The 22,299-nt window shown below is 36.0% G+C and overlaps 1 protein-coding gene across 1 annotated transcript; it reads right to left on the reverse strand.

Annotated features, from left to right (window-relative positions):
* Positions 1-8,408: 8,408 nt before the first annotated feature.
* LOC130950974 (uncharacterized) lies at positions 8,409-12,290 on the reverse strand. The gene is made up of 5 exons (XM_057879578.1): positions 11,977-12,290; positions 10,050-10,968; positions 9,296-9,391; positions 8,905-9,041; positions 8,409-8,828 (listed from the first exon to the last, which is right to left on the reverse strand). The coding sequence occupies exons 1-5, from the start codon at positions 12,174-12,176 to the stop codon at positions 8,657-8,659; spliced, it is 1,524 nt and encodes a 507-aa protein (XP_057735561.1). The 5' UTR covers positions 12,177-12,290; the 3' UTR covers positions 8,409-8,656.
* Between the last annotated feature and the right edge of the window lie 10,009 nt (positions 12,291-22,299).

The following is a 22,299-nucleotide window of genomic DNA, read 5'->3' on the forward strand; positions in this document are numbered from 1 at the left end:
GGTATGACAAATTTTAACCAGAAATAGATTTTCCAAAGGGAAAGTATGAGGAGCCAATAAAATATTTATACAATGTGTACAATGGAGGTTTATGAAGTATTAGAGATATAACTATTAGTGTTACCTTTTCTCATCAGTTAGTTTAAGTTTTTGGAAAGATGTTTATTATTCCTAGTACTCGGATAGTTATTCTAGATAGTATGGGGATGTTCATTTTGTAACTCAATAGCCATTGTACACATTGTATAGATAATCCATTGTCTCCCTAGCGGGATCCTTTTCCAAAATATTGAGTTAGGCCCACTTTAGTTTCTGAGTTTGATGAGTTGCAATGTGGATTTAGTTTTCGACTTTTTAATTGCTACAATTTAGTTTTTCATATTTAAAAAAGTACACCAATATAATCCTTCTTCAATGCTGTTAGTGACACAGTTCAAGTCTTATCACGTTGGACATATTAAAACGACGTTGTATATATTTTGGTGCTAAATTCAGAGTTTGAACAATACTAAAAGGAAGGGGTGTAACATTTTAGTATTGTTCAAATCCTCAAACGACGTCATTTAGTGCCTTTTTAGTGCTAAAACACATACAACGTCGTTTTAATATGTCTAGTGTAGTAAGGTTTGAACTACATCATCAATGGCATTGCATTTTGGTGACGGAAAATACACAAAAAATTACATTGTTGCACTTTTTTTTAAATTTGGGGGACCAAACTGTAACAATTAAGAAGGAGTAAATGCCCAAAATGGTCCTTGAATTTCAAATCGTTATTCAATTTAGTCCTCGACTTTTTAAAATGACCAATTAAATTCCTAAAATTTGAAAAAGTGCATCTCAGTTAGTCCCTTGTAGAAGTGCCGTCTAAACGTTGATGATGTGGCATTCCAATTGTATGCTGATGTGTACCAAACTTGAATTTGATTCAAATTGGTACCTGAAATTGCTTAATAATATTCAAATTAGTCCATTTTCAATTATAAACCCTAATCCCCAAATTATTGTCTTCTCTTTTTCAATCTTTCTACTATCTTCTTCCGTTCATCTTATTTTCTCGTCTGCATGAGTGATGATGGGTGGTGGGGAGAGAAGCCAAAGGTGTGTTTGTGAAACACGTTGGAGAAGATAAAAGTGCGTTTAAGTGCTTTGAACGCTGTTCTTTGATGTTTGGCAACTTTTCTTCTCTGAACGCCAACGTGATTTTGCATCCCAAAAGCTTGTTCACTAGAAGCAAGAAATTATAACTTCTGCGTTTACTCAACGTATGTTTAAGTTGTTACTAGTTATTATTGGTTTTTTCCATAATTTTTTAAATAAAAAATACTGAAGGTATTAAAATAATTATTTTAATTTTTGTGCATTGTTTACTATTTTAATTTTTTATAATATGTATAATTATTCTTATTAAAAATGACAAATTAAATAAAAAATTAATTATAAATCATAACAAAAATATAACTAGTAAAAAATTAGAACCTAAAATAATAATAAAAATAAGATTATTAAGAGTACTTAAAAAGACTACTAAAATATGTTATTTTATATATTATTTTTAATTCAATAAAATATTAATTTTTATTATAAAAAATATTTAAAAAATTATCAATTTTTATATGTTATTTTTAATTTTATAAATAAATATTAATTTTTATTATAATCATAAAAAATTATAATATACTAAAATAGAATACGATAAAAAAATATTATATAAAAAATATTGAAAGATATAAAAAAAATTAAATATACTTACAAAAATAATATTATAATTTAATATTATATTTTTTAGTAATTAATTAATTATTTATCTAAAATGATTTTAACTAATATTATTTAAACAATATTTATTTTATCAAAATCAATTTTAGTAAAATTGCCAAACATAAATCATGTTGGCACAAACTCACTTCTACCCAAAATCAATTCTTCAAAATTACTTTCATTAAAATTACAATTTGACCAACGTGAATCCAAACACACACAGTAGTTCAAGTAAGAATAACTAACTCCATAGTGAGACCTTATGGCAGCAAAAGAATGTGTAACAGGGGAGGTAAGAACGCCGTTTTCTATAATTACAAACTTCGAATGGTGATGAAGTACTCAAACTATGAGATAAGGATATGGCTTTAAAGAAAATGTTAAGATAATTTCACTTTGAGTTTGGATTCACTTGCGTTTTTTACTTTGCAGTATGGAATCTATTGTAATTTTTTCTGTTGGGTTGGTGGAGGTGAAGAACCAATTTGTGCAATACCCATTTCACAAAAAATTTTGCATGAGTTCAACTGAAAAATGACAAACTTAAAAAGTGATGTTAAGATCTTGAAGATGATAACAATGGTTACCTTCTTAAAAGTGAAAAATATATTTTAGCTTAATGGACGAATCTGCAAGGATATATATAATTTAAATCTGTGTTGATTAAAATGAACCCAACCACACTAACTTGTAATTAAAATAGTTTTTAGGTAAGTTTACTGGATGAATATGAATTAGAAGATAGTGGAGAGGACGAAGAAGAGAAGAAGACAGTAGAGAGATCGAAGAAGAGAAGACAATAATTTGGGAATTAAGGTTTTATAATTGAAAATGATTAATTTGAATATTATTAAGCAATTTCAGGTACCAATTTGAATCAAATTCAAGTTTGGTACACATCAGCATACAACTGGAATGCCCCATCATCAACGTTTAGACGGCACTTTTACAAGGGACTATCGGAGATGCACTTTTTCGAATTTCAAAAATTTAATTGGTCATTTTAAAAAGTTGAGGACTAAATTGAATAACATTTGAAATTTAGAGACCATTTTAGGCATTTACTCAATTAAGAAGTAAATCAGTGCAATTCGCCAATCTCAAAACTAAAGTGGGGTTTAACTAAAACAAAATTGTTTCTCGTGTTGGAGCATGCAAAAATAGGTTGTGTTCTTCAATCTCCACACCTTCGTATTTGAGAGAGCAACTTGTAAATATTGTCAATGGCAAGCGGGGGTAGCACATCAACCTTCATCCGTTAGCAATACGGGAGTAGTTCCAGTGATGATTTGAGTGTCGACAGTGCTGTCACTGTTGGTAGGGAAAAGTTAAAAAGGATAACACTCTAAATGCAAATGCTGTGTTTTGTTTCATTGATGTAGTTGGGTTGTGAAAATGGTATTAACCTGATGTTATATATGTTGTCTCTTTAAGAAACAGTTATCATATTGTGACTTTTTTTTCTTTGATTTGATGATATTTTTGGTTACGTGGTGGATGATGTAGTTGAAGGGAGTGCATCGGTCATGCAATAGCAAGAAAATTAACAAAAGAATCAAGAAAGTCAAGTTCAAGATTATGAAGAGTTTGCATATAGGACTTAGATAATTCTTGTTAAGAACTCTAATCTAAATATCTCTGTTGTAACTATATTAAAATGTTTTTGAAAAGTACAAGTTTTCATAAAAAGTTAAAAACACGTTAGAAATCGTTCCATAAACAAAGGTTTTGAAAAATATCGGTCTGTGGTTTTAAAAAGAGAATGCCAAAACCAAAGGAAAGATATGATTGTTCTATAAGAAAATCAATTGCTGAACTATTTTTATTGAAACAACGCACTTCTCAAATAAAAGAATCGATTCCTTAAGTGAAAGAATGGATTGCCACGTACGATCGATTGTATAACGTAATATAATTTTGAGTTATTTCTTTGATTTATATCAACCTCTGACTCATATAATTTTGTCGTACAAATCTCTCGAAAGTTTTTACAATAGTAAAATATTACTTGTAATTGATTATCGTACTTCACAAATCATTGTTCAACTGCAATCGGAATTCTAAGGCTTAGTTTGGTAAAGCTTTTGCTTTTTAAAAGTAGCTTATGACTGCAGCACTTACGTTTGGTAAAATCAAATTAAAAATGGCTTTTAATAAGTACAAGCACCATAATTATGTTTGGTAAAACAGCTTTTAAAAGTTGAAAAAATTATAATAAATATGTTTATAACAAAAAAATAATTTTTTTTTCAAATTCTTTAAAATTTTATATAATATTTTAAAATAAAATAATATTAAAATAAAAAATTCATAATAAACATAAATATAATAAATAAATTCTTCTATTTTTTAACTTTAAAATTTTATATAAGTATCATAAAATTTGTATGTAATCCAATGTTAGTACTGGGTACGTCCATTACCCACCTATGTATATTGGCTCACCTTTACAGATCATAAAAAATGGGACACATATCTCAAATAAACTACTCTTATGATTACATATCTATATTTACATATGTATATACATGTTGTTATTATAATTTGGACTAATGCTCATACAAAAAAAATTTTATGATTGGTTTTCATCAACCTCTTCCCATTTCAAAGAACAGAAAAAAACAAACAAAGATAATAGATCTACTGAAAAAATACAAAATTAACGCAAAAAAAATAATATAAATAGATAGAAGTTCATACCTAATATGTGATAGAGATGTATTTGTGTTGAAATTTGTGAAGATTAGGTTGAAAAATAAAAAATATATGAAGATTGTGTTAGATTTTATGAAGGTTAGGAAGAGAAGTTAGAAATATATGAAGATTTTAATGGCAATATAATAGCGGAAAAATGAAAAAAATTTGGTAAGCATAAGCCAGCTTTGAAAAACTCCCTCCTAGGTGCTTTCAAAAGCACCCCTAACTTTTAAAAGCCGCAAGCACAAGCACTTGAGCTTTTTAATTTACCCTAAAAGCACAAGCACCTCCTGAAAAAGCTTTACCAAACCCAACCTAAACAATGGCTAAGCCACTTGTTTTTTCCTGTATACACCAATTTTCTATAAAATATTATTTTGTAATTCTGCAAATGTGATTGATTGCTTTATAAAGGCAACAGCTAGCTTCTTGCATGTGAAAGTTACCCCCTTCTTAGTTTCTTTACCTTCTCTCTTGTGATGTAAAAATGCTAAGAACTTATCATCCCTTTTTTTTTTACACTCAACTCTTATGATGAAATTACTACACTGCTGTTTATAGATGCGTGAAGTGATTGAGGTTCCTATTAAATCGTGGGAACTTTCTAGATATTACCCCCTTTCTTACTAAATCGTTGTTTTTACCCAGATATTATCTCTCCCCATACTAAATTGTTGTCTTGAACCATATTTATACGTTTTCTGCTTTTGAACCTAATCATGGTGGAAACCTACGGTGTAGTTTTCTCTGCCCTCCATACTAAATCATTGGTTTCATTGGCTATTATAAGCAACTGTAAAACATAGATTCCACGATTTACATAATAAAATTGAGGATAAATGTGGAGTGTAATTTCCTTTAAAACATTTGCATAAATTTGTGTTACAAATATTTTATATATGTAAATTGTCCTCAAAACTCAATTTAAGATGTACTTCGAATAAACATTTAAGATACAAGTGAAATAGATTAAATTGTCTCAACTATATTTATAATTCACTACAGTAAATAACATATTTAAATGTCATTTATCATTCAAAAATTTAGCAATTAGAACCGAACAATCTAAAAAGATCCATCTCTTGAATTGGAGAGAAGTTAACAAGTCAAAGCAAATTGGTAGCCTAAAAAAGACATACTAAAAAAGTTAACTATGCCTGCATAATAAAAATGAGATGGGGTCTTGTTAAGAAAAAGAATTTCTTTTAGCCCAGAGTTCTCCGCACTAAGTATAATTGCGAAAATTATATATTGCCAAAGGTTGCTAGGAGGGGCAGCAACTCTAATTTTTGGAGAAAAATCTGCTCTACGTGAAATAATGTGGAAAGCAATATTATTTGGCGCATTGGTGATGGTCATCAGATTAATTTCTGATATCACAATTGGGTGCCGAATCTTGGCAAACTCGCTGATCATGTGACACAGCCACACAGGTATTGTCAAATTTTGATTTATATTCAAACCTTGCCGATTCCTTAATGTTTCAGGTGAGTGGGATAAGAAAAAACTTAACCAAATACTTTCGGAAGCTACTGCCAGGAGAATTCTAATTATGTCGTCTCCCTCCTCTTAGAAAGGGCCTAACCAGGTGGCATGTAGCCAAACGCAAGATGATACTTGATGATTCTGAATCTCCTGACCAAATCTTTAATTTGCATGGAAGTGGAGAGGCTCGGAAAGGATCAAATCTTTCATTTGACTTGTTGTGCATGAAGCTATTTTTTTTATAAATATTGAGAGAAGAAGAAGACATCTATCAAATTCTGCTACTTGTCCAAGATGCACTGAACATGATGAAACTACTCTTCATGTCATTCATGGTTGTTCTTTTGCAAAACGTGTTTGGCCATTCATGAGGTCCCGTAAAGCAATTCATGACTTCTTCAGTTTAGACCTAAGAGATTAGTTGATAATTAAACAATTTATCTAGTAATCATGATTGGTCAATTCTCTTTGGGGTAACAATCTCTTTTCTTTGGTACCACAGAAACTGCTTTATTTTTTAAGGAAAGAGTATTCTCTTAGCTGCAGCCTCTGAATCAGCTAAAACTCGTAGTATTGAAATTCTGAATGATATAGGAAGTAATATTCTTTCTAACAGATTCTTAGGAGAGGAAACTCGGTTGATTCGGTAGATTTTTCCTCCAGAGTGATGGTTTTCTTTTATCCCTTTCTAATAGTGATGCTTGTAGTGGAATTTTTCGAAATCATCTTGGAAGATATATGACTAGATTCTCTTGTAATTTGGAGAGTTGCTCAATCTTACAAGCGAAATTTTAGGATATTGTAAAAGGCCTTCAAGTGACATGTGCAAATAACTTTCAGCACTTTGTGGTGGAGTCAGATTTTTAGCTGGCCATCCATCTTATTAGGGATAGATGTCCTGCAACCCATCAATGCAAATCTCTTCTAATTGATATTGAAAATCTGGTAAAAAGGCTGTAGAACATCGATTGGCACCATGCCTTACGTGAAGTAAATAGTGTTGCTGATTTTCTTGCTAAAAAAGGACAACACCTCCCAACTAGTCTTTATTTGTTCGACCGTTCTCTTTTTGATATTGTGCAGGTCTTGACATAAAATCATTTTGGCACTTTTAGATTGAGAGGACTAATTTTTTTTTCTTTTTTTTTTTTCTCTTTGTTTTTGGGTCTTTGACCCCTTCATTTCAACCGGAAAAAAATTTTAAAGCTTATTTGTTGATTTTGTAAATCTTCATTTAAACAAAACTTTGAAGCAATTTAAGATTTAAGTTTAGTAGTTATGAAAAGTAATTTTCTCTTAATAAAAAAACTTGTTGAATTCAGTTTTTTTTTTTTTTTAATTAGGATGTAGAAACTTTTTGGACTTATTTAATGTTAAAACTAGAAATTAGACTACTTTTATTCGATATATTACTATTAAAAACTTACATAAATATAAAATATGAACTTAATTATAAATATTTTAGTCACGAAAATAATTTTTAAAAAATAATTTTTTTTTTAACTTTGTTAAACATTTTAAAAATATTTTTAAATTTTATTTTGTTTTAATTTTATCTTAAAAGTTTTCGAATTGTATCAAATATACACCGACAACTAATTTTTAAAAAAATTTTAAGACTAATTCAACAACAATTTTATAAAAACAACATTCAATACAAGCAAACCAGATATAATTGTCATATATTATTATTGGATTGGTCCTGAACTTTCTGAAAATTTAATAGAAGTATATTCTATATAAATCGAAAACTTTCGAAACAAAATTAAAACAAAATAAAATTTAAAAATATTTTTTGTTCGGTTCTTCGCGTGCCGGACAGATCGAAGATGTTCTCAGGGTGAGATGGTGAAGGTCGGCCTGGATTTGGTGCCTGGTGAGCAAGACGTGAGGGCAGATGACTTTCCGAACTGTTGTGGTGTGAAGGGGGATGCCACCTGCAATGACACTCCGACGCTCAAGTCAAGAATGTTACAGATGGCAGTGAGAGTAAAGTGAGGTAGTGACGTAACTTGGAGAAGGGGTAGGACTCTCTTCATTTATACCATGTCAGGAGAGCGGACCCCATAGGCTAGGTCTCTTTCCTGAAAGTTTTCTTTCCCAGCTGTCAGGTAGCTGGCTGCTGAAGAGCAGGTGTTTGGGTCGCGGTACGAACATGCGACGCCCAGCAAACCGGCTGCTCGGGTCGGGTAGTCTTGCACGCCGGGTCGGATTAGGCAGGACGCCAACAGGGCTGGGCCATAATATTTTTAAAACTTTTGACGAATTTTAAAGACAAAAAATATACTTTATCCATTTTTAAATGATAAATTGTGTAATTTTTCGTACCCTGCACAAAGCATATTTTGCATGGGTCATAACTACAAGTTGTCACAACCTGAAGATTCAATACGTAAATATTAGTGAAAGTCTTCCCCACATGGCATGTTTTTAATAATGCACATGGAGGCACATGGATAACAGAGTACAACATAATTTTAATAAAGTTTCTCATTATTAGAAAAAAGTGAACCGTATCATTATATTATTATAGTACAAAGGAAAAAGCGTCACAGGAACTCGAAGATCTCGGGTGCAATCTAATTAATCTCGCAAGTACGTGCCAGCTGAAAATGCAACAAATCTGGAACTAAGATTCACTACAACGAATCTAAGACTTATATAGCTAATTTCACGAACAGAAGCACAACTGTAATTCTAGCTTATTCAGTTATTATTCCGTCTTGTCTTCTTCTAAATCACCATTTGAAATTCCATTGTTCCCTTGCACTGATCTATCATCTGGCAAGCTTCGAACTTCTTTTGAAATTGGCGACGGTTTTATGAGCGTCAAAGTAGTCTCGTCCCTGTCAAACTCTTCACTCCCATCGTCACGGTAAGCATAACTGTCAATAACAGCAACAGTTAGAAACAAATGATGTATGCGCCAAAAACCTTAAGGAAAACAAATGATTTTTTTACCGTGTTGAATTTTGGGATGGTGCCCATAGAACACAGATAACACACAGGAGAGAAAATGATAGAACTTGCCAAAAGGCTGGGATAACCCACGCATTTTGCCATTTCTCATTGTATATATCCTTTGATTTGAAATAGAGCTGAAAGAAAATGTTGAAAGATTAGTAACTAGAAATAACCGAATCTGATCAATGCATTAGAGAAAAAGAAAAAAAAAAAAGAAAAGAAAAGAAAGAAGCTAGCATATAGGTTCAGCATTTTCCTGTTCCAGGCCAAAGTTACACCTGATTTCGATTTTTCTACAACCTCTGAATCCACTGATTTCATAACCAGGCATGTAAACCTAGGTAACAGTAAAAGCAATTGAACTCAAGTTTCTTTGTCTGTGAATTACCTCGTAGCATATCCATCCCACGGATACAATCACAGCGACTGCCAAGGCGTTAGTGAACTTCCTGTAAATGTCCAGTTTTACCAACATCCTCCTGGCCTATGAAATTGCATAATTAGAGACGAGTCAATTCTAGATAATTACACGAAAAGTATGACAATTTATTGTTATTCGTCACATCACTTTGTGCAGGTTCACACAAGAAAATCGAGATAATCATCCTACTTAAAAAAGCTAGAAAGCAGAATTGGATTCATAGAGTAACAAAATCCGGGCAACATATCCAAAGCCAGGAAAGAAAATTCGCTTTACTTACTTTTACCATCAAAAGGATCAACACAAATTGACCATCTCCTACATAGTTAATACTTTACTGAAGAAATGTTATTATAAACTGGGAATCAACAAACAAGAAAAGAATAAATAAAATAAAATAACACAAACTATTGGCCTACCATGAGAGCACTGTGTAGTACAAAACTGAATCCAAATATTGTCATGTTCTACATATTTCTATAACACTAAGTAAAGAGATAACGATACCCCTCTTGTCTGTTGCTTCCAAAAGTGATTTAACAAAAACCAACAGAATATGAATAACAACTACAACATGGCAATAGATAACTTTTCAGCTTTGTGCAGTCACATCCCATTTACAGGAAAACAGTGTATGAGACAGAACACAGAAAAAAAAGGATCACGAGGTTTAATGAAATGACTAGTGAGGAAATATGCCATTGCAGTTGCAGATATATACCTGAAGCTTGTTTAAAGTTGCAGAGAGTGAAGTGAAAATCCAAAGAATGAAGAACACATCCAATACTGCAGAAGGAAGAACCAAAAACAGTCTTGCCTTTCCAGAAAGATCACTTACTGCTCCAACATTCTCTACCAATTCGAGAACTTCAGATGCGAGAAAGAAGGTTCCACCAAGCATAACCACCTTTGATGTGAGCCCACCAAGGGTTGGTCTCACAACACCATAGCCCATCGAAACCATCAAAATTACCATTCGTGCCACTGTGCGTTTAACAGTCCCAAAGGTGACTGCCCAGATGGTTGTCCCCATTGGTCTGACTCCAGTCTCATTGAATTCCGCATAGTCGAAGTACCACAGAGCCATCTCAAACATCCCCAACGTTATAACGACAGTAATACAATTCTGCAGCGGGAATACATCCTTCCAAGACCTAGCATACTGAGAGAACCAAAAGATCCCAAGGAAAACAAATGCAAAAGACATGAACTGGTAGAAAATCTTCATCGGTGCCATTCTTCCAGGTAAATAACCGGATGGATTTTTCCATACAGTTTTCCCTTCCACAACAATTTCTTTGAGCCTTGGATCACAATGGATGAAATATAAGTTATACATCCCAGTTTTTGTGATTTCTATAGATTTTAATGGCAGCGCCGCAATATCTTCATCCATTTCAAAAGAGACACCAAATACTTTAGGCCAATCTGAATTCTCCGCAGAAGGACGGTGAATAACCTGTCCTTCAGTACATACACCAAGTTTTGCTAGATCACTGGTGCAACAGACAGCCCTTTGACCCCCATACGCTGAGCCGCCAATTGTTTCCCTATCTTCAACCTCAAAAACAACAGCTTGAATCGGCAATGAGCTAAAGTTAGTGAAGTCTTTGTTTCTGCGGAATGTTATCCTTTCAAACCTGTTTTTCAAATTATAACAGCCAATCAACAAACTAATATCAAATCAAGCATCAGTATATTGAGCAGAATAGCACAAATCCCATAAAAAAAAAAAAATAACATGAAAAATCCTAGTGCTGGATGTCTGTGATATATCATGTTTTGGGAGTGTCAGTTACAAGAAAATTTAAGCGTTTATATATTGATCCCTATGGAACCTATAACACAGAAATGCCTATTTCCCTTCCGTCCCCATTTCAGGGACATACAGGAAACTATACTGGTACCAAACATTCAGAAACTTCCAGTTTCCTTTCTTTTGATTGATGATTGGTTAGGCTAGCATGTCCACTAATAATACCAAACATGTTATACTTCAAATTTTTAACTACTCCTTTGATCATAAATAATCTGAAACTACTCTTCTTTTATTCTTCTGCTTCAAACTCTACTTAGCTTATATATGCATACTTGCACGAAGATGTCAAGCTGTTTAGTCAACCATGTCAAATCATCTAACCATTCTCAAATGTCACCTCCACCTGAAAGTGAGTAGTCATCTTTTAAAAAATTGTAGTCTAGTCGTAGTCGGACCGTTTCAGGAACTTGTACCCATCTTGGTGCAACATAGCATGGAACCACCCGCATCCAGGTCCTAGTACCAAAATCCCAACTAACCCAGCACATTAACATATTAAGTCGATTGTGGACTTATTATGCTAAAGGTATTCCTTTTCTATTTCATTTTTAAAGGGAAAAAAATTTGATTTTGTCAACAGTGAACACACAAATATAAACTTGGATTAATGTCTCTGCTTAATGCCGCTCGCCAATTCACACAAGATTACAACACACAGCTCCCAAACTTGAAAGTTACTTATTATTTATGCAAAACAAGTGTGAATCAAGAGCGAATTCCTAAAATAGAAAGTGAAGCATAAAGAAGCAGCTGAAAAGTAAGGGATCATGCAAAATCTTAAATATCATATGATTTGAAGGTAAAAGGTGAAGGAAGGAAATGAAATGACCTAATGTAAGAGTCGCCATTTGCAGCGGAAGAAGTGTCATTGTGGTTAGGGGCAGAAGAGTAAATTCCTTCACTGCCTCCGTGTACAACAAAGGCGTTGCCTTTGTCGGCGAACTTGTCACCGCTGTAAGTGTGAACCGATGCGTCGGTGGCCACAGAAAGCAGTAGAAGAAGAAACGCGAGAGCTGAGACCCGATGCATTGAACCGATCGAGAGAGCGCTCCGGATCTGTTCCGATGAAGAGTGAAGAGTGTGTCTTTAATTTGTTTTTGGACAGAACATCCAAGAGTAAGAGAGAGAAGAAAAGTCTATGAATTTGTTGAGAATTCGAGTGAGAGCTAATCCATCTTTAATTAAACTAATATTTTGACTAGAAATATCTTAAATTAGTTTCACAAAATTTTTAATCGGACAAATTTAACAAATTATAATTATTGAATTAATCTCTAATATTTTATTTTGTAAAAAATAATTTGTCCGGGAAATAATTTTTTTTAATAGGCCTAATAATTAGATTTGTTTAAAACTAAAATGTTTTACAAAAAAAATTAGCTTGATTAGACAAATATAATTCAAAAGAGATAATTACAAAAAAATAGCCTATATTCTAAAAATAAGATTTTGATACTATTATATATATATATATATATATATATATATATATATATATAAGTTATTGTTAAAATTTGATGATTTTATGGTAAATAAATATTCATAGTTACTATTTCATGCAAATGGCAAAAACATTTAAACAAAAACTGATATTGGGGTTTGGAAATTGGATTTGCGGGCCAAAATAATTTAGTCTTGTAATTTAAAAACTGTCATAAAATAGCTAAAATGTGTGAGAAAAGAGTGTTGGCTGATTAAGAAAGCTGATCAAGCTTTGGACCTTCTTAGCAACAGAATATATTAATTCTGATTTTAAGAAAGCTCATGTTATTTTTTCTCAAAATTGTTTTTGAGGTATTTAAACACCTTGAATAATAAAACATTAAAAAGACGATAAAATTTAGAAGAGAATACCTAATATTATATATTAGTTTATCCAAGATTTACTTATATCTAATCTTCAATGATACTTAAAATTCTTACTATAAAATAGTATTTATAAGATATTATTTTTTTAAATATTTTTAAACTAAATTTTAATTCATATTACATTTTAAATATTTTTTATATTAGTCTTCTTGAATTAAGTACTAATTCTAAAGATTTTTAATAGTCTAAAAAAGGGGGTTTGAATTTATAATTTACTCTTTAGTTTGGTTAAACCTTAATTCTAAAAATAAATTCTTGTGTGTTTCCAATATAAATTTTGCAAGAGATAATTTAATTTTATCTCATAACGAATTAAATGAAAACAGAATAAAAAAAAGAAAATATTCAATCATGTATCCAGAATAAAAAAAAGGAAATATTCAATCATGTATCCTGCTCCAACCACCTTATACAATATGACCTACATTCAATCTCTATCATAACTATGGTAGAATTTTTACTATCTTTATCAAATATAACAATCGTCAATTTCTTAGGATTTTTTCTAATCTTATCCGGGACAAACCAAGGACGAGGTGGTGGCGAATGAAAGGTGGGGAACAAAGAAGCTTCCTAAGACGGTTAGGAAAAGAAGCAAAGTGGGAAGGGGATGGAAGTGTGGAAGTGCAGAGGAGATGTGGAGAGAGATGACAAAAGTTATTAGAAGAACAACAAAAAAAGTTTTGATGAATCTAGAGGGATAGGACCAAGAGACAAAGAGTTCTAGTGGTGGAATGCGACTGTATAAGAAAAGATAAAGACAAAAAGGGAGTAATTTAAAGAGTAGTCTTTGTGTCGCAATGCAGATAATTGGAAAAAATATAAAATGGCTAAGAAAGAGGTAAAAGTGGCTGTAAGTGAAGAAAGAACAAGAGTATATGAGAGTCTCTATTAGTCTTTAGGTAAAAAGAAAAGAGAAAAATGTATATATAGAAACGTAAAGAGTCGTGAAAGAAGAATGAGATACTTGGATCAAATTAAGTGCATAAAGGATAAAGACGGAGAGGCTTTGGCTCAAGATGAGAAGATCGATGAAAGGTAGAAGAGGTATTTCTATAAGTTATTTTACGAAGGACAGAAGACTCTTCCAAGCCTTGGTCAGTTATGCACAAGGGGAGCAGATCAAAACTTCGACTACTATCGAAGAATTAGAGACTTCGAGGTAAAAGAGGCTCTAAAAAGGATGAAAAATGGTAGGGTAATAGGACTCCATAATATTCCGATTGAAGTTTTGGAAGGGTCTTGGACAAAAAGGTAACGTTTGATTAACCAAGCTTTTTAATGAGATTTTAAGGTAAAAAAAGATGCTAGATTAGTGGAAAAATAGCACCTTGGTACCTATCTAAAAGAATAAGGGGATATATAGAGTTGCGAAAACTATAGAGGGATCAAACTCATGAGTCATACCATGAAGTTATGGAAAATGGTGATTGATAAACCCCATTTTGAGGGTTTATCTTGTGTTGATTTCAGGGGTTTTATCAATGATTCCACACGTTTTCTATATGAAAATACAAGACTTTGTGTTCCTTTCCTAATTTTGCCTCATGGATGAAAACATGCTTATTTTGCACTAAATTAGACACATTTCTAATCTTCTCTTGGTGCCATTCGATGCCGTGACCTGTGTGTTAAGTGGTTTCAGAATATAGGGCAAGGATGGACCGGAAGAGAGAAGGAGGACGGGTGCAAAGGAAGGGAGCATGAGAATTGAGCTTTGGAAATCTCAGCATGGGCGCGTGCGCGCACTGGACGCGTCCGCGTGGATTGAGCAGCTAGAAGTCAAAGCCAAGAGCCAAGCCATCAGCCGGCTTGCGTAGCGGCTAAGCCATGATCTTCAGTGGTGTGCACGCGTACATCACGCCTCCGCGCACATTACAAGATGCTTCGGTGCGTACATTGCGCGTGCGCGCCGATGTTCGAATATGATTTTTTTAAGAGCCAAGTGACTTGGGCGTGGAGGCAATTGGGAATCCCATTTTGGGGAAGTGTCTTGGCTGGAAAAGCTTAAGAAGACCAAAGGAACAAGGGTTAAGGACTTTTAGCTCATTTTCTAGATTTGAGATATTTTGAAGATAGTTAGTTACACTCTTGGAGAAGAGGAGAGAGATTTCAAAGCTCTCACTAGGGTTCATCTTCATCCAATTTCTGAATTTTCTATCACTCTTTGGTGAGATCCATTGCAATTCTCAATTCACTTTGTTCATGTCATAGATCTTCTTCTCCAATCTCAAGTAGTACTTGTAATTGCTCAATTCTCATAGATCTAGGATTCAACTTTGTAGTTTTGGATTTTATCAATTCCTTGAGAATTTGGTTTTCATTGTTGTTCTTTGATAATTGTTGTTAGTTCCTTGTGTTGCAATACTTTTAATTCTATTTTCTTCTCATTTTTACTATGACTTTCATTCTTGCTCATCAAATGTTTGATAAAATGTCAACACTAGTTATGGAGTAGAAATTTCTTACTTGGCATAGGGTTTGGGCCATTAGAAGAAGTTGAATAGTTGTGTCAATTGTTGATTTGGAATTAGGGATCGCTAATTGACTTGGAGTGCACTAAAGCTAGATTTCCATGAGGTGAAGCTAGGACTTGTGACTCGAGTTGATTATTCTCATTTGACTTTCCTCTATGCCTAGGGGTTAACTAAATGAAGCAAGGCCCAATTGTTGTCATCATTGAAGGAACTATAAGGATAGAATTTCTAATGCCAACCCTAAGCCAAGTCTTTTAATGATTGATTGTTTGTTTCCTATTACTTTGCTAAAATCTTCAAAGAATCCTAACGAGGCTTTTTAATCAATAAGATGCACACTTTAGCAATTCCAAGGGAGGACGACTCGGGAGACTAGTACTCTCGGTTATAGATTGTAGGATTGTTTGGTGCGAAGTTTAAGTGTCGATTAGACTATACTCACGATCATATTCATCATTGAATTCTAAATCGGCATGCTAAATTTCGTTTATCAAAATGGCGCCGTTGCCGGGGATTTTGCTTAGTGTGCCATGTTATTGTTTGGAATAAATGTGTGTATATATGTACATAGTTGCATTTCATTGTAAATTGTTCAAGTGACTAACCCCTCATCGTTACCATGAATCTCATTTTCCCTTCATTGCATGACGCGTTCACAACCGAATCCGAGCTTAGTCCCCTTTGATCCGGAAATAGAACGAACTTTGTTTCATATTAGACAAGCTCGGAGGCGGCTAAAGTTTGGGAAAGGTGAAGAGGTTTTCACCACCTCAACCACCTTACTAAAAGTGAACATTGAACCGTCACTCTAAGAAGGCATTAGTCATACTTCCATCAATATCACTAACAACTCTTCTTTTGTTTTAGGCACTAACACCATGGATGCTCCGAGGAGAGTTACCATCAAGGAAGCGGGTGCACCGGATTATGTCCTTCAACCCCTTCATGTAACTCACCCCAACTTGAATGCAAACTTTGAATTGAAGACCGCTTTGATCAACCTCCTACCTAAGTTTCACGGGCTTCCCGCACAAGACCCTATTCGACATCTCAAAGACTTTCATCGTATATGCTCAACCACTAGACGGGAAAGATCCGATGAAGTTGCTATATGGTTGTTTGCTTTCCCTTTCTCTCTTGAGGACAATGCTAAAGAATGGTTCTACACTCTATCTAGTGAAGTCACCTCCGATTGGGACTTACTTAGAAGAGGATTCTTGGATAAATTCTTGCCCCCGGAGAAGATGGATAGGCTAAGGAAGGAAATGTCTTGTATTGTGCAAGGTGAAACGGAACCACTATACGAGTATTGGGAACGGTTTCGTAAGCTACTAGACGCATGCCCTAATCACATGCTTGACACTCAAGTATTGCTTTGATACATATGTCAAGGGATGCGAGAGCAAGATAGAACTCTCTTGGACACCTCTAGCAATGGTTCTTTGTCCAAATATAAAACAGCGGAGGAGGCATGGTAACTTATCATTGACTTAGCCGAATCCAATCAACATATGCGACGAAGAGTCAACCGCCCAAGAACCGTGAATGAGGTATCAACTAGTAGTGAAACCACCGCTCTAACTCAATCCTTGAGCGAAATGACATCCATCTTGAGGCAACTCCAATTGAACCAACAACAACCTCAATCATACCAACAACACTCCCCACCACCTCAACAACACAACCAACAATTGGTTCCTCAAAAAGTGTGTGGCATTTGTTCTTGCTACTCCCACTACACGGATGAGTGCCCGAGCCTTCAAGGAGATAACACCTTGGCGGCTACCCATAATTTCTATGACCGCCCAAATCAAGGGTACTACCAAGGCGGTAATCCTAACCAAGGGCACCCTTATCAAGGAGGAAGCTACAATCAAGGGAGTGGGTACCATAATCAAAATTGGAGAGACAATCATCAACAAGGGAATAGGGACAACAACAACAACAATGGAGGAGGTCAAAGATGGAGCAACAACTCACAAAATTTCTCACAAAACCGACCATACAACCCACAAAATCAACCATACAACCAACAAAATCCACAAAGAAACTACCAAACATACCAACCACCACATCAAAGACCACCACCCAACCAATCACAAACTCCTCAACTCACATATGTAACCACCCCCTCCAACCAAGACGAAACACTCCGGACCATCATCCAAGGCCAAAAGGAACTACAAAACACACTTTCTTCCAGTCTCACCGGCCTCACCTCTACACTACAAGCTCTTCTTGCACGAATGGACACACCCACAAACCCCACTCCTCAACTTCCAATCCAAAGCGTCATTCCCTCTCAACCTCAACCCAATCCTAAGGGGGGCATCAATGCCATCACCCTTAGATCCGGAACACAATTAAAAGAGAAGGGAGAAAAGGACTCAAATCCTATCACAATCGCTCAAGGAGAGGAGGGAATAGATATAGAAGAGGTAGTGGAAGAGGAGACACCACAAGTCATAATTGAGGATGAAGCTCAACCAACAAAGGAGACCCCCAAGGCCAAGAGAACCTTGGAAGAAGAAATTGCTCAACCACTCCCATTTCCAACATTTGCAAAGAAAGCTAGAAAGCGCATAGAACTCGACCCCAAAATGGTAGAAATGTTCAAGAAAGTTGAGGTAACCATCCCCCTCTTTGATGCTATCCATCAAGTTCCTAGATATGCAAAATTTCTTAAAGATCTATGCATGAACAAGGATAGAATTCTTGAATTGGAAACCATCCCATTGGGGAGTTCTATTTCCGCTTTAATGGGAGCATTGCCCGAGAAGTGTGATGATCCGGGCCCTTGTATGGTCACTTGCACCGTTAATGGAGTTCAATTTATAGATTGTATGTGTGACCTCGGAGCATGTGTTAGCATCATGCCGCTCTCAGTCTACTGGGTATTGAAGTTGCCACCACTAAAAAGGTCGACGGCAAGATTTGTCCTAGCGGATAAAAGCTTAATAACCGTGACGGGTGTTGCGGAAGACGTATTGGTGAATATCAAAGGGTTGGTGTTTCCAATTGACTTCTATGTCCTTGAAATGCCATCAAGCGAAACCGAGAGAGCATCATCTATCCTACTTGGAAGACCATTTTTGAGAACTTCTAGATTCAAGCTAGATGCCTACTCGGGAACCTACTCATTTGAAATAGATGGGAGAGTCGTAAGTTTTAGCCTAGAAGAAGCAATGAAGCATCCACCGGAGAATCACTCTCTATTCCGGTGTGACCCAATTGACAACATGGTTGCCGAAGTGCACCTTGCAAAGTTAGATGAGAAGTACATGATTGAAGAAGCAAATGAAGGTCCAAGCAAACTAAACACCACACACCACACATACCATCCGGAAACTCAAACTTCAAAGAATGACAAAAAGATGGAATTGAAGCCACTACCACCCCACTTAAGGTACTCATATCTTGATAAAGCCCAAAAGCTCCCCGTAATAATTGCAAAAGAGTTAACTCCTCAACAAGAAGAAAAATTGCTAGATGTATTGAGGAAAAACAAAAGGGCAATTGGGTGGAGTTTGGCGGATCTAGTGGGAATAAGCCCCCAAGTATGCGAGCATCGCATATTTCTTGAAGAAGGAGCAAAACCGGTCCGACAACCTCAAAGGAGACTTAACCCAACCATTCTTGAGGTTGTGAAAAAAGAAGTCACTAAGCTACTTGAAGTGGACATCATCTATCCTATCTCGGATAGCGAGTGGGTAAGCCCGGTCCAAGTGGTGCCAAAGAAGTCCGGGGTGACAACAATCAAAAATGAAAGTGGTGAACTTATAGCAACAAGAGTGCAAAATTCTTGGAGAGTATGCATAGACTACCGAAGGTTGAATGCGGCCACAAGAAAAGATCACTTCCCACTACCATTCATTGATCAAATGCTTGATCGATTAGCCGGTAAATCATATTATTGCTTTCTTGATGGTTACTCCAGATACTTTCAAATTCACATTGCCCTAGAGGACCAAGAAAAACCCACATTTACTTGCCCCTTTGGAACGTATGCTTACAAGCGTATGCCATTTGGCCTATGCAATGCACCGGCAACGTTTCAAAGATGCATGATGAGCTTATTTGCGGACTTTCTAGAGCAATGTATGGAAGTTTTCATGGACGACTTTAGTGTGTACGGTGATTCATTTGAGCATTGCTTAGGTAACCTTGAAAAAGTCTTAGAGAGATGCACCAAAAAAAACCTTGTCTTAAATTTTGAAAAATGTCATTTCATGGTCAAACAAGGCATTGTTTTGGGACACATAGTCTCAAAAGAAGGCATCTCCGTAGATCCGGCAAAAATAAATGTCATATCTAGTTTACCTTACCTCTCCTCCGAGAGGGAAGTTCGCTCTTTTCTTGGACATGCAGGATTCTATAGGAGATTCATCAAAGACTTTAGCAAGGTGGCCTTACCTCTCTCTTGACTACTACAAAAGGACACTGAATTTGAGCTGAGCAAGGAATGTATGGAAGCATATGACAAACTTAAAGTAGCATTGACACAAGCTCCTATTGTGCGAGGACCGAATTGGACTCAACCATTTGAAATCATGTGTGATGCTTCGAATTATGCGATAGGAGCCGCGTTAGCACAATGCGAGGGTAAGATTCTCTATGTCATAGCTTATGCTTTCAAAACACTAGACGGAGCCCAATCCAACTACACTACTACGGAAAAGGAACTCCTAGCTATTGTTTTTGCTCTGGACAAGTTCCGAGCCTATCTTCTTGGTTCCAAGGTTGTAGTGTACTCGGATCACGCGACACTAAAGTATTTGTTGGCCAAAAAAGAATCAAAACCGAGATTAATTCGTTGGGTGCTTTTTGTTACAAGAATTTGACTTGGAGATCAAGGATAGGAGTGGTTCCCAAAACCTAGTGGCGGACCATCTAAGTAGCCTCGAACACACAAAAGGCGACACCACTCCTATCAATGACTCCTTTCCTTTAGAAGCTTTGCACGCAATCTTGAAAGTAGTTCCTTGGTATGCCCCAATAGCAAACTACTTGGTTTCACGCACTCTCCCTCCCAATCTCAACAAACACCAAAAGGATAAGCTGAGAAGCGAATCCAAATACTATGTTTGGGACGATCCCTATTTGTGGAGGTGTGGAGCGGACCAAATAGTGCGACGGTGCATACCCCAAACCGAATTCCAAGCAATCTTGGACGCTTGCCATGCTTCCGAAGGAGGTGGCCACTACGGCCCCCAAAGAACGGCAAGAAAGGTCCTTGATTGCGGATTTTGGTGGCCAACCCTTCTCAAAGATTCTTCTCTCTATTGCAAATTTTGTCCCCAATGCATTCGGTTTGGAAATATTTTTAAGAAGGACGAAATCCCCCAACAAAATATGCTTTTTTGTGAAATCTTTGATGTATGGGGAATCGACTTCATGGGACCATTTCCAAATTCCAATGGCTTTCTCTACATCTTGTTAGCCGTCGATTATGTGTCAAAATGGGTGGAGGCAATGCCCACCCGAACGGATGACGCTCATGTTGTTTATTCTTTTGTGAGGAACAATATCATTTGTCGCTTTGGCTCCCCAAGAGCAATCATAAGTGACCAAGGATCCCACTTTTGCAACAAAAAATGGACGGCCTCATGAGAAAGTATGGCATCATACACAAAGTCGCCACGGCTTACCACCCTCAGACAAATGGCCAAGCCGAGGTCTCTAACCGGGAAATCAAACATGTGTTAGAAAGGATTGTGAAGCCGAATCGGAAGGATTGGAGCGCTAAACTCTCCGATGCACTTTGGGCTTATCGAACGGCTTACAAAACACCCATTGACATGAGCCCCTTTAGGCTTGTATATGGTAAAGCATGCCACTTACCGGTAGAAATCGAACACAAATCTTATTGGGCCATAAGGGAATGTAATATGAGCTTGGGTGGAGCCGGAGTAGAGAGAAAGCTTCAATTAGCGGAATTGGAATGCTTAAGATTAGAAGCTTATGACAACTCTAGACTTTACAAGGAAAAGATGAAAGCCATCCATGACAAGAACATTAGGAGAAGGGAATTCCGACCCGGTGAACTAGTCCTTCTCTACAACTCAAGGTTGAGATTACTACCCGGAAAGCTTAGATCAAGGTGGGATGGACCCTACCAAGTGGAGAAAGTAGAACCTTATGGGGTCTACCACTTGCGCCACCCATCAAGTCCGGACATCTTCAAGGTAAATGGGCACCGTCTCAAATTGTACCATGGTGAGCAAAGAAAGAACTCCAAGGAATTTGAAGTATTCCTCTTGAGGGATGCATCTCTTGAACAAGAACTTTAAGCTAGTGGAAGTCCAACTTAAGGACGGTAAACAAAAGTGCTAGGTGAGAGACACCCCACCATGGTAAGATCTTCCTTTGTACATAGCCATTGCATCATTCTTTGATTGACATTTGCTTAACACTTGACTTCATGTTGGGTAGCTAGCTAATAGATGTAGTTGTTAGCTAGATTTCAATTCTAATTCTGTTTCATTTGTTGAGTTCACTTGGTAGTTTATCAAGTTAAAAACATCCTTCTATAGTGCTTAAGTGGCTGTTTGGAGGGTTGGAATGCTATAAGTGGTGCAAAAACATGCAAACTTTGGAAAAGGCACCCTTCTGCGCGTGCGCGCACCTGGCGCGTGCGCGCCCTTGAGGCATTTGACGACCACCCACGCGGACGCGCACCGTGCGCGGACGCGTGGGTTGCGAAAAGCACCCCTCCATACATTTTCCAGAGAGTTACGCCCACACCACGCCAGCACCATGCCTGAGGCATAGGCCACTCACGCGTGCGCGCACATGGCGCGTACGCA

Source organism: Arachis stenosperma, chromosome 9 (genome assembly GCF_014773155.1).
Source record: "Arachis stenosperma cultivar V10309 chromosome 9, arast.V10309.gnm1.PFL2, whole genome shotgun sequence".
In the NCBI taxonomy this organism is placed as follows: domain Eukaryota; kingdom Viridiplantae; phylum Streptophyta; class Magnoliopsida; order Fabales; family Fabaceae; genus Arachis; species Arachis stenosperma.